General features: G+C 41.7%; 1 protein-coding gene across 5 annotated transcripts in view; it reads left to right on the top strand.

Annotated features, from left to right (window-relative positions):
• Positions 1 to 13,535, top strand: part of vps13b (vacuolar protein sorting 13 homolog B) — a 283,913-nt gene that overhangs the window by 216,599 nt on the left and 53,779 nt on the right. For all 5 annotated transcript variants that reach the window (XR_003840835.1, XM_029503627.1, XM_029503624.1 and 2 more), the window contains 3 exons: positions 7,347 to 7,549; positions 8,761 to 8,992; positions 10,851 to 11,035. Coding sequence is in view for 4 of the 5 variants with exons in the window: in XM_029503627.1 (XP_029359487.1) it covers positions 7,347 to 7,549; positions 8,761 to 8,992; positions 10,851 to 11,035 (620 nt within the window). In the remaining variant the exon portion in view is untranslated. The remainder of the gene's footprint in view (positions 1 to 7,346; positions 7,550 to 8,760; positions 8,993 to 10,850; positions 11,036 to 13,535) is intronic.

The following is a 13,535-nucleotide window of genomic DNA, read 5'->3' as shown; positions in this document are numbered from 1 at the left end:
GCCATGCTTGAGAGATGTAAGGCAGAAGAATGTAGTATTACTACTGCTACAGTATTTACCACTACTGTTGCTGCTCTTGTTGCACTGCTGCCTCTCAGTGGCAGCCTGAGATTGATGGACCACATCCTGAGCAGACCTCAGGATGATGCCAGTTTGTAAGAGGAAGGAGAAGGAGGGAGAGGAGGAAGGGAAAGAGTTATGAGAAAAGGGAAGCAGGAGGGCAATGGAGACAGAAAAATTAAGATGTAGTGACAGAAATTTGATAGGACAGAAGTAGTGGGGAGATGCAAGAATAGCAGACCTGACCAGAGGAGATTTTTGGCACCAGAAAGGAAATCACTTTATGAGTTGAAGTAGAACAGAAGAGCAAATGAAGAAAAAAGATGAGTAAAAAAAACGTGTTTGGAGAACTCAAAAAGCAAAAAGGAAGCAACATTTGGGGACAGATGTATCATACAAAGGTGGGATCACTCTGTGTTAGAAGAACATCGTGTATCGTCACCTAGCCCCACCCTGTCTTTATTAGAGTACATTCATAGGTGCAGTGGGGGGAAAACTCTGTCTTACACACACAGAGACACACAGTGCCCCCCATCCACATCTGTGGATCTGTACCTGGTCATGGCAGTCTTTCTGCCAGGGGACAAGATGGAGAGAGAAGGGATTAGATTGACAGTGAGGTGTGTTACCAGATCCTGTGTTAATGAAAAGCAAGTGGAAGCTCTACATTCCTCCCTCCATCCACTACCCACTCCTCCCCAAGGTAGGGGGGCATTTATAGTTCAGTAAAAGAAAGGTTGGGAGGTGGGCAAGAGAGAGAGAACAGATGTCTTAAAGTCCATGAAACAAGACCCTCCCTAATCTCTCAGCTCTCTGTCAGTCTGCCCAGAGTGCCCCCGATTTCTTAAGCACACACACACACACACACACAGAGCAGACCCTGCTGCTAGTGCACACTTTTTCATGTGCATACTAAAACAGGCACACACAAACACATACACACCCATACACACTCAGATACACACAGAGCTCTCTCCTCAGTCCTTTGCCCCTGTGGAACCCTTACTTCTTCATGGTGATTTATCCCAGCACACTTGTAAAGGAAAAAGTGTGTTCTTTGAATGAAGTGAAAACTAGCCATTATTTATTTACATCTCTTCATTTTTATTTCTATTCATTTATTTATTTATTTATTTTCTGGGCATTTTCTTAATTACTGTAATGTCAGTCCTTGGACTAAAAAGCAATTTTTTTCAATTCTTGATATTATTTCAGTTTTAGAAGTTTCCTAGAAGTGGAGTTGACAAAGCCAATTTAAAAAAAAATGTATATATGAAAATCCACTTTCATATAATTTGCAACTTAACCCAAAGTACCATTATCTATGACTATCAGGGACAAATGTCTAATCATCGCTCCAAAACCATGAAAGTAATCAATGTGTTAGCACATAAACCAAAGAAAAGCTGGCCGTATAATACAGATAATAGGGAATGTTATAATTTCTCTAATTTTAACAGATGAAGCTTCATCAAACATTTTGCACAGGTTTTTTTGTTTGTTTGTTTGTTTGGTTTTTTTTGGGGGGGGGGGCAGGGTTTTTTGTGGGTGTGCTTTTTTTTTTATTAACTAATTGTTTCATCCATAGTAAAGCTTTTTTACAAGCACATTTGTAACATGAACCTAAATACATAGATGTTATGTGGTCTTTTTTTATAAATATAATCTGAATATTGCCACAACACTTTGTCAACTGCAAACATTGAAATCAGCTCCTCTCTACTGCTCTAAAATAGTAGTCACAGTGGATGCCAGACACAACTTCCTGTGAAAACTTCTGTTTTAGAGTTGCAAGAAGAATTTATTCCCAAAGAACTGCTAGTTTATCCAAATGTGAAACTGAAAAGTTTATTATAACCATATGTCTGTTATGCCATATATTAGGCAGTGTCTATGAACAATAGAAAGGTACTTGTTCAGTGATGTTAACATTACTCAAATTTCATCATTCATTCATTTCATCTTCCTCATCTCGTTGTCTGTATCATGCGCAATCTCACAGTCAGTACTGACCAGATGTGCTTGAGCAGTAAATCCAGAACTCTGACAGAGTAAACAGTCCTAATCCATAAAAAAGTGCAATCCTGTGAAAGCGCAATCAGAGGTTGTTTTAGGTCATTTGGTTCCACTGTCTACTGAATCTCCCTTTTAGTCTTTATTTCTTCCATTACTGACTATGACTGGTTCCCAGCTAAGGTATTGTTAGGCCAGGCTTGCTCTTTCTTTTGCTTCCAGCTGGGTGCTGGATATCCAACCTGCAACACAGGCATGCTTGCACACACACACACATACCACAGGAGATGTAGAGAGAGAATAACCAAAACCAAACCAATCCTGAAGTTGTATGAAAGGACATGGCCTAAAACCCAATAATTTGTCAGGAGCCCTCAGGCTTAGGTTAATTAACAGAATGGCACAAAGTGAAAATTCCAGTTAGGTGAATAAGATTGCTCTTTTTGACTATTATTGGCATACGTGTCTTTCTTCACAGAAACTTCATATCATGTTAATTATTAAGAAATGAATCTAGCATACGTAATTTATGCATTGCTGCTGACATTCAGCCCATATGTATGTCATCAACACTCATTAGTTACTACATTCGTAACGCCTTGGATGACACACTTTGGCTATTGGCCATTTTGGCTGACAGCGTCCCTTGCTACAAAACCAGTTTCCTCTAGTGTCCTATAGTGGTCTTGTGGTGAGTGAATAGTGTATTTCTGTGGTGAACGACAGTATATTACTTCTATTACTCTTACCATCCCAGACAGTCCTTGGGGGCCTCTGATTGTTAGGTAATGACTCCTTTAGGTTTCTTCTAATTGATACCAGTAAGTCCCAGGGTATAAATCAGCCAAGCAGTGGTCAGATAACGGCTTGCAGGGAGAAACTGACACAGTAAATCAGTCTCAGATCCTATCTAATCTTACCCAAGTGTTCGCCAGAGATGTATTTCACTTTAGGAAGATTTCCATCCACCCTGTTCCACTACCCACTCTGTTTGTCGGCTGACATAGGTTGTACGTTAGCTTGCAGTGGATGGCTGTGTACTAGCAAGTCTAATGTACCAGCGTTATACAGGCATCAGTTCTGTGTTTGATCAAAGTTAATTCTGAATTCAGGTTCTCAGCTTAATGACACAGGTCGTATATTGTATCCTAAATCATCCTCACAACAACCAAACCCCTGGTCTGTCAGTTTATATGCATTCATCATAATTAATCAGCTGTCCTATGATTGGTCTATTGATAATGGGCAATTCCACTTTTTACAATCACATTTTAAGAATTTATGTGTGTATTTGAGTGGCACTTTTTCTTTTTGCCTGTAGTCATTTTAGCTACCACTGAGCCAATTTAACAAACCCCCACATGCCTCAGTCGAGTACCAAAAAACAATTGCTGTCCATGTACTCTGTCTGTGTCAGTGTCTGTGTGTGAGTGAGTTTTCCAGATGCGACAGCCGCACATTTAACAGTGGCATAACACAACATTATGCTTCCCTGTTTCTGTGAAGTTTCTTTGAAAGGTATTCTTCTTTTTCAGGCATGTGTGTTCATCTGTCTCTGTCTACGAGATGTGGGGTGAGGTGATTGGATGATAATTGTCCATCTGTTGACCTCCACACTGGATTGTCTCTCATACCAGAACTGCTATATATTTAGAACTCAAACTCCAAATAGTTGCTGCTGTTTCTTTATTGGTTTTACACATATCAGACTGAAAGATTCCCCTTTAAATAAGTCAGTTTGGGAGTTTCCCTGAGCTGTCTAATAAATCCTATCCATGAAAATAAACCTGATGTCCACAGTTAAGTAAGTAATTTGAAACAGCTCTTTTTGCATTTCAGCACCAGAAAAGATTAGCAGGTAAAATGTCCTCCACCACCCAGTGTTACTTGGTGCTTGAGATGTTCAGTATGATGTTTCTTACTTACAAGCTTGAAAATAGATCTTAGAGAATCTAATATCGTTTCATATCGTCACAATTTAGCATTGACTGTAGTATAGCTCAGTGATAGAGCACATGCTTTGCATGCACAGGCCCCAGGTTCAAAACCCAGCCAAAAGGCAACCAGTTGTAGGCTTTCGGCGGTCCTAAGCCCAGATAAATGGGAGCAGTTGCAGCAGGAAGGTTATCTTTGGTAACCCCAAATAGGGTAAAAAAGCCGAAATGTAAATGTAAATCCTAATGTAGATTGCACTGATGCTACCTACTCTGCTTCCATCACTCTGTGCTTCAGAATCCATATATATATATATATATTCTCCTTCTGTACGTCTTTCATATGCCTCTTTATCACTACTGCAAACCCTAAATATTGGGGCTCACCCAAATTGACACCTAACCAAGAATAGTCCATGGACTTGCCCCATATCCCAACTGGTGTGTCTGACATACGCATTTTCCATTCACTATAAATCAGTTTTAGAGCAGTGAATCATTGGCACTTAATTATAACTAATATCTATTCATTTTCAGTTTTACAGATAGTTACCCAAAATAAAAATTTGACACATTTTACAAAAAAAACATGTTGCTAATTTTCTGGGTTGATATTGTTGCTTTGGATTTGGCAATCAAACCTTTAAATTGTCTCTTTACATTTTACCACTGCTCAAATTCTCATAATTGATGGCTGGAATGAAGCAGGTATGTTGCTGTTGCTTTCCCTTGGTTTTTCAGACTTGCAGCCAAGCAGACTGGTGTGAGAATTTTTCATAAAGGCATGTTTAAAGAGTAATTTCTCAGGCGATTATTAGTCATCCCACATTGAGGTTTCCAAATGGGCTGCTACTGCTGCTGTAGCTTTAACTGACCAGATCAGCCCTCCCATGTCAATGACTCGTAGAAGGGCTTTCGGCCCACTGATTTATGGGACCAAAAGGACAAGTCCATGGCAGCCTGCGGCAATATAGGCACATCTATTCAATGGAAAGGACTGAGAATGCTTTAAACTTTCCTTATTAAATTGGGGCTTTTGCTACTTTTGGTTCATTCAGGATGAGTGGGAGCTTGGCTCCCCTCTCTGGATTCCATTAGGGTTTTCTCACTGTCATCAGGTCTGCTAAACTCTTAGCTTACCAAATCACAGAATCCCTGACTTTGAACTGAATGTAACCAAGATCACAAACCACCTTGTTTTACAGAGAGACAGATCCATTAACACAAAAATGATAGTCTTATGCTGTATGTAGTTTCAGATCCAAATATTGTTGTCAAAACAGCAAAATCATGCTTTGTTCTTTCAAAGACCCAGGCTTTCACAAATATTACTGTATTAGAATACATTATTTAGCAGATCTTAGTATACTGTGCTTTTATTAAGGAATCTCTTGGGTCACTTATCTAATCATTATGACTTAAATGCTTTGTTGAATAGTTGGAAAAAAGTTATTTTTACTCCAGATTTTAAGTACAAGAAAATTTGATTGACTTAAAAATCTGTTAGCATTGAAGTCAGTTTCCCTCAATGGAAAAAGGTTCTCCATTATTACATACATTTAAGCATTTTTTTTCTGCATTTGTCTTCATAGTTTAACACCACAGGGTTTCATTATATGAGATTGATGCAGTTATAGTGCTGCTGCTGAATATTTGATTATTTCAGTGAAGGTGTGTGACCATCACCAGCCCTGTCCAGAGGCTAGATTGTGGACCTTTATTGAGTGGAATGACCTTTGCGTGGCGGGGAGGGCAGTGCTACACTTCAGTGAATACAGGGAGGATGCAATGGACAGAGAAGATGTGGAGGATGGACAGGGGAAGGGAAGCAGGTGGTGCTGGTAGGAACTGGTGGAGTGAAGGATTCTGTGCTTTTCCTGTTACCTCAATCAGGATTATGAGAGTCCAGAGGGTTTTCTGTGTAGCTCACTGGAGAGATGGGTGTTCAGATAGGTGAACGTGTCCAAAAGAGGAGCTGAGTCAAAGATACGATACATAGTAATGGAATGAAAGAGGAGCTCAGCCCATTTTATGGCAGGATTCATCAATTCCTCATGATGTGATCCAACACAAGCTGGCAAGTGTAACCACACATGCATGTGGACATTCCCTAAATATGAGTAAGACCATCACCCGGCCCCAGAGTCGGGTCAGGGACCCCGGTTCCCCAGACCCTGTGTACAGGAGCACATGAGGTACCAAGCCCAGAGAGCCACCGCAGCCATGGCCCCCAGTGTTCCAGGCGAGCGATGGTGAGCACCGCTGAACCGCCCAAACAAGCGCATTCCAGAGCAGGGCAGGAGAGCCCCATGCCCCCAACACCTGCCATCCACATTTGCCACCGACATCTCACACCTCAAACCTCACCCCCCATCCACCAGAGGAGCCTAAGGCACCCCACCAACCGATGAAACCCATCTGGGAGCCCCAACAGTGCCCCCACAGGTGGACACCAGTGAAGCGCCGGAAAGGGGGAAGGGCTGCAGGGGCCGTGGGGACCACGGTCCAGGACCCACGCCACCGATGCACGCAGGAGGAGGAAACCTTCCAAGCACAGGGAGGGACCCTCGACCCCCGATAGAAGGTAGAGAGGAAGCAGCCAGCCACCACACACCAGCCAGCTCCTTGGTGACTGAAAGAGGCCACCAGGGAGCTGCCATGGACCCATCACCACACAGCGCCAAGAGGCAGAGCCCAGCAACGAGGATGCAGAAGAGCCTGGGTCCCTGAACAAACCGTCCACTGTAGGGTCCACAGGCTGCCAGCCCCACGTGCCACCTCACTGCAGAGGACCAGGCCCCCCAAACAATGCCATGACTAGTGAAAGTGTCCCTTTTCCTGTGCTTCGGCAATCCCCGTTGAGGAAGCATTGCCCTGCCCTGGGATCCTGGGACCCTGGGATCTTAGATGTGGTGTGATGCATTAAGATTGGGGGAAAGGAGAGGGGGGTCGGGGGTGGTCAAAATTTTAAGCTATTAAGGAGAACATGCTTCATATAAAGTTGACAGAGTCAGCTTCTCAGAGAAAGGTTTTTGAAACACACAAGCTTTGATGCATTCATAAGTTTTAAACAATTGTTTATGCATTTAAACATTTACCTGGGCTATAAATGTATCAGTTGACTTTTATTTAGCATGCCTAATAAAAATTCTAATAATAGATTTAATTTGGTATGCTTTCGTGGCACTCAGGGTCACATAAGAATAGCAATAAATCATGCATTAAGCAGCAAAACACCAGTACTAAAACATCAGTAATTTCACAATTAGACATGCAATAAGCAGCAAAGCATAGCTCAGCAATACATGATAATCACTGTGGCTTCTTCTGTCTTGATAGATGCAGTTCAGGCCTCTTCTGTGCTGCTGGAGCTGCAAGATGTTTTGGTGAGAACAGGGCTGAAGGACCAAAGCCATCTCCTGCTGGGGCCATTCTCATGCAACACCTCACTGGAGGCTCGGTGGTGTCGGCACAGCGGCAGCCCTGGACTTGAGCCTGGCCCCCCTAAACTGCTGCTGGACCTAAAAGGAGGCCTGCTGCAGGTTTGCCCATGACAGTATAGTTACAGCTTCCTCTAACATATAATTTTCTAGCCAACATAGCTACAGTTTTAGAGGTTGGGGTCAGATCAGCACCTGGTAGGGATTAAGTGTCTTTCTCGAGGACACTTACCCTGAGGATTTGAGTAAGGCTCTTCCAGTTAAAAGAGCTACCACTAGAAAATGCAATTTCCCAGCAAAACATCAGCTCTGCTTGAGTGCCTTTTGTTTCCCAATGAATCCTTACATTATTCACCAGCTTATACCCAGAGACACAGCTCATCACGCACTTAACACTCCTCTTAAATGTACTATTTCTCTTCAGTTCTGGCATCTTTGCAGCTCAAGTGACTACAGTAGGAAGTGCATGTTGTAATACTGCTGTAGATTTGAGTCATCTGCTGTTTAAATGGTGGAATATCATAAGGCTATTTTGGTTGCATCTAATGTGTGTCTTTTTTCCTGTGAGAAGTTACATAACGTCCAAACTGAAAATGTGACTAACTGATGCATTATTCCACATTACTTCTTCAGGGGTAACCCCCTTCCGTATTTCAAAAGTTTCCCTTATTTCCCTTCATTTGTGCCCATTAAGAAAAACATCACTTGCAACTCAATGCGTAATACGTAACCCTACATTTCCCTTTGCAAACATTGGCATTCGTGGCGTTTTAATCAATTGCTATACAAAGCCACCAGAATTCCCTCCAATTTCTTCTTCTCAAGCTTTCTTTCCAAAAAAAATCCCCAAATGTTCCTGTTCTTAGAGTTTAGTCATAGCCCACCCTTGCAAGCTAGTGAGCACTGGGCAGGCAGGCAGGCAGCTCCATGTGTGAAGAGTTTTTGACTCAGAGATTCCTGGTGCTTAGTCCAAACCCCAGACCAACTTTGCTGGAGAACGGGAAGGGGATTGCCACGGGCAAGTAAGGAGGATGTACAGTTATATTGGTTAATGTTTGTAAAGATGTGAAGGGAGGGATGATGAAGAGAACCCTGACTGTTTTGCTTCCTGTTTTGGAATGAAGGGACACCTGCCTCAAATAACTGTTGAGGCAGGTGTCTTTCCTTATGCATCAGCTGGGAGTCTGTACCTAGCTTTTTTTTTACTTTCTTAACATCCCATACATCACCTTGTCTTAGTCCCTACATCTTGCTCTCTCTTGACCTTCTTGTTTTTCTCTCTCACCGTCCCACACTCTTTTTTGTCTCCACAGGTCTTTTGGGGCCAAGAGCATTTGAACTGCCTGAAACTGGTGGAGGAGCACTTAGAGGCATATCTTCACCTCCAGAAAGAAGATTTAGCTGATAGTAGTTGCAAGGGAAAGCCTTGCTACACACAGCTGCCTCCCTCTCCAGGCTCTCCCTCTCCAGGCTCTCCCTCTCCTTGGACAGAGCACAGCTCTGATGATTTGCGCATGGGGCATTTTCACTACATCCAGGACTCAGGTGAAAAATTACACAGCGCATGCTAAGCTTATGTGGAAATTATATTTATCTCATAGTATATTAAACAATACCAGGCTAAATGTGAGTAAAACATTGCCTACCATAACCGAACCATTCATTTTACAGAGCTTCAGATGTTCAGCGGTAGTACAAAAGCCTGCTTACCCGTGGTGGTTGCGTTATCAGCTGGCATTTATGTTAGTAATTGAAGACAGACAAAACTGCTTTTTAAAGGAATTAATCCTACACTCAAAGTAAAATGATATTACTTGGGGATAGATTTTCCTGCCTCATTCTTGACAAGGTTTTCAACATTGATGGAACAGTGGCAAGCACTGCTCCCTGAATCCATAGGATGAACATCATTCATAAAACTTCATAACAAAGTGAGATGTCACTTAAGATACACACAGGCTTAAATCAGAGTCAGATCAAAGCCCTCTGTGGAAAGAAATTTCATCAGACACATCTGCCTGGTTCCACTCTCAGTTACATGCTGTTTATTCACCCTCTTTGTGCATTGTGTGTGCTGTCCTCTACATTTTCACACACACACATGAACATTATACACAGAGGATCAAACTTCTGCCTGGCTGTGGACCAGCCGTCCACTCTGTCAGCTGTGGTTGAATCTTTGTTTGTTGCACCATTGCACTGATCTTTGATGCATTTGCTATGCTGACTGAAGCAGGAGAATGTACAGTAGTGAATTAGAACAGAGAGGGCAATCTGTCAGCAACATGGCCCCTGAAGACAGGCAACAGTTAATGGGCCTTCGGGGGCCTGACACAGCATAGATGGTCAGAGGAGTAAATCAAAGACGGTTGAAGATTAGGGTGGACGGACTCTCTGCATCTCTCTCACTTTCCCTAAGATCAAGTAAACACAAATAAAAGCAAAACCTCATGAAAGTTTATTTTTTCCTTCTTAAGCCCTTTTTACAAAAGAACAATACACTGTCCACCTTCAAGTGGGCAGCTCACGGCTTTACATAAAAGCTAAAAACAGCAACAGACAGATTTCGCTGCCCCTTGAAATGTGTCTACAAAGAGAGTTTCGGTGTTTGTAGCCCTAGGGGCCAAGCAAAGCAGAAGTTCTCTGCTTGACTGTTTTTTTTTTAAATAAACATTTTTCCAAAGGACTTGAATCACAAACAGCAGCCACGACTTAAGTCAAACACCACTGAGAAGTTTAGATCCAGTGTTATCCAGCTGTTGCAGGTGCAAGCCATGGTTCAATCAATGGATGTTTAGTCAATACCAAAAATGTTTACTCAGCCATTTTGTTTATATACGGCTTCTTACACATATAAACATTCTGAAAGTGTGGAAACATCCACAGTCCCCTTTTAGGAGGGTTTTGGATTCCATAGTAGCAATAACTATAAAAAACATTGCTGCAGTAAGGATGCATGCAAGTTAAATATAGTTATTCTGCCACAAAAGGTACATTTCATAATTTGAAAAGAATGACTGCATCACTGTTCTCATCCCATTTTTTTTTTCCCAACCTCATTCTTCCACAAACATCTGAAAATATTCATGGAGGCCAGTTAAGCTTTTAAACAGGGTCCTTGTTGTGGAATTTTATGTGGCAATGGGGTTCATACTGCTAGATAAGCAACACAGTAAACTAGTCATCCACCATGTCTTAAAATATCAAATCCTTGCAAATCCTTCCAGTTCCTCCTCCTGCATTTTCTTTTATGTTCCCCTCTGTTGTCATCCTTAATTCTTTTCTCCCTATCCCTGTCTTTGTTAGTTTTTCATTTTCCTATCTCGCTTGTTGAGGATAATGCATTTAGATCATTGACAGATTAAAGGGAAGTTATTCTAATATTGCTGTTAATTCCTTACAGCATCCCAGAGATTGCCAGGACCACATGAGGTGGTGTTCTACAGCGAGACAGAGGACAGTCCAGGAGTGATGCTGTGGAGATACCCTGAACCACGTGTCCTCACCTTTGTCAGGATAAATCCTGTGCCTTTCAACACCACAGAGGACCCCGAGATCAGCACAGCCGACCTGGGTGATGTCCTGCAGGTAGAAATACACACAAGAGAGGCTAATGTGTTATAGTCCCAGTACAATTACTGGTAAAACAGAGTGGTAATGAGATGAACAATTCAATTCAATTCACTGGGTTACTTATATCAGAATGTGTGGCCATCTATTTCAAGCACAAGGGTGAGAAAGGTGTAAAATGAGAAGAGAATCTCTCTTACTGCTCCCTGCGTAACATCACCTGCAATGAAAAAGAAATAAACTGTCTTAAAGCTGGGCTATTTGCCATTATAATTCCCATGACATGAGTCATGAGAACTCCCATTCCCTGCATGTTATTGAATGACAGAGACCCCTGCTGTTCCTCCAAACATGTAATACATGATCAGACAGCTGTGGAAGTCATTTTGCATGCTCTGCTGTGAATAGCCAGGTGTCTCCAACCCCAGATGAGGTTATATTTTGGCAGGATGTAGCAGCTACTGAGTCTTCAGGGTCTCCCTGGAGAACTGGACATCCCACATTTCCTCCTATCACTCATCCCCTGCCTTTCCTTCTCCCGCCTTACTCTCCAGCTCATCATCCTCGAAGGCAAGCTGGCTCCCAAACCCAATTTATTTCTCATCCTCCACAGTATTCTTACCTTTTTAATGGTGCTAAAACTATTAATTTTCTGAAAGACATAAAGACATTATGGCCCCTGCCTTCTTTTTCTACTGAATATTGTCAGATGTCTTTAGCCAGATCTTATTTAAAACATTTGCTTTCATATTCAGTTCTGTATATAACAAAAAAGCTACTGCAACTGGTAATTTATCACTGATTTGGTATTATCTAAATTGTCAAATTACACCATTGGTCAGCACAAGTTTGATAGTTTCAACTTTTTTGAGCCTTTGGTTTGGCTCCCCTTTTCTCCTTTTCTTTCTGCCTCTTCCCTGCATGTGCAGCAGAAGTTTCTCATCTTTCTATATCCTCCCTTTATCTCTCAGATTCTTTCCTGGACTCCCACAATCACTTCACCTACAGTACAGATGTTTTCTTCAATCTGTTTATGTGTGCCGGCCCATGAGAGGCAAGATATTAGAAGGTTCAGCAGATGTCTGACTTCCCAGCGAGGCCCCACAGCTGTAAAGTCTGTAATGAGCAAAACTCCAAAGCCTCTAGCTGATTGGCTGCATATTGGGTTACAGCACAGAACAGATAGAACTGATGTGAGTAGAAGGGGGAGGGCTATATCAGTGATGGAAATATTTGAGATGAGGAGAGGGTGGTTAATGAGAGTAGGTTCATTAACCACCCTGGACATAATATATATAAATATATATGTGTATGTATGTGTGTCTGTGCACCAAAATTGGTACTGCAATTACAAACATATTCCTATCTGCATGAGTCTATATTATGCAGCAGCAGATCTGGAACTAGTGGTTGATGAACATGTGGTTTGCACATCACTTTCACATAAATTTCTCTTCCTGTAATCTGGCAGGATCCTGTTTCTTCTGACAAGTTTATTAAAAGGAATCGAGTGATGAGACTTCTATTTGGGAAGTGGTGATAAGCGAGCCAAAGAAAATTGTCAAAACAGTTGTGCAACAAAAGTTAGCAGTTATTTCAAAGAGCAGTGCAACTTAAACCCATAGAATGCCATAGAACCGATTCTCCTTATTCTATTGCTCATCTTTTTTTTTTCCCATGTCACTGTAAACACTCTGGCCAGAGACTAAATTAGACAAGTCTCAAATGGGACACTTGGAGAACATGCAGGATTGGGCAAAAAGGTCATTATTTGCATTAATTAAAAAGACCACTTTCAAAATACGCAATCTCTACTGATTTAAATCCGTTGTTGAAAGCTACTCTCATCCATTTTGTCAACAATGCTAAAAACAGTGTCTTTTATCATGGAACTTTTGAAAGAAGGCTGTAAAATAATTGTCAGATGTTGGATCCATGCACTGGTATTTTACACAGTTGTACCTACCTCGTGTTTTTGCCCAAACACTCATGTTGCGTTAAGCGAGATGTGTGTGTGTGTCTGTGTGTGTAGTGGGGGTTCATTTTTGTGGGGGTTGTTGGGGTTATTTTAACTGCAGCTCTTAGTCATGAGCCATTGTTATTCAATATTTAATATGACTCCAGTCTCTTTTAGACAATGACAGTGATTATACTTTCCACTCTACAAAACCTCAAAAGTCTCTGTTATTTCTCTTTCTTTTTTTTTAATTTCTCTGAAGACCAGAAAGTCAGTCCAGCTACACAGAACGGAAATGCAGTCATAAAAATCCATAAAACAACTAATGGTTCAGCTTATGTTCCAAAGGAATTTCATTTACTTTACATCGAAACTGTGAGAGAGAGCGAGAAACAGAGAGAAGGCAGTCATAATTTCTCAGGCCTCTAAAATTACCATGTGGCCACGCAGAGATGGAGGCTGATAGATTTTGAGAAATGGAAAGTGAGAGGCATAAGGAAAGAAAAAGAAATAAGGAGAAAAGAGAGAGTGATATTTGGTATTGAGCTGTCTTGTCATTTG

The sequence above is a fragment of the Echeneis naucrates genome, chromosome 6 (assembly GCF_900963305.1).
Source record: "Echeneis naucrates chromosome 6, fEcheNa1.1, whole genome shotgun sequence".
Taxonomy (NCBI): domain Eukaryota; kingdom Metazoa; phylum Chordata; class Actinopteri; order Carangiformes; family Echeneidae; genus Echeneis; species Echeneis naucrates.
This window is presented reverse-complemented; position numbering and strand designations above follow the sequence as displayed.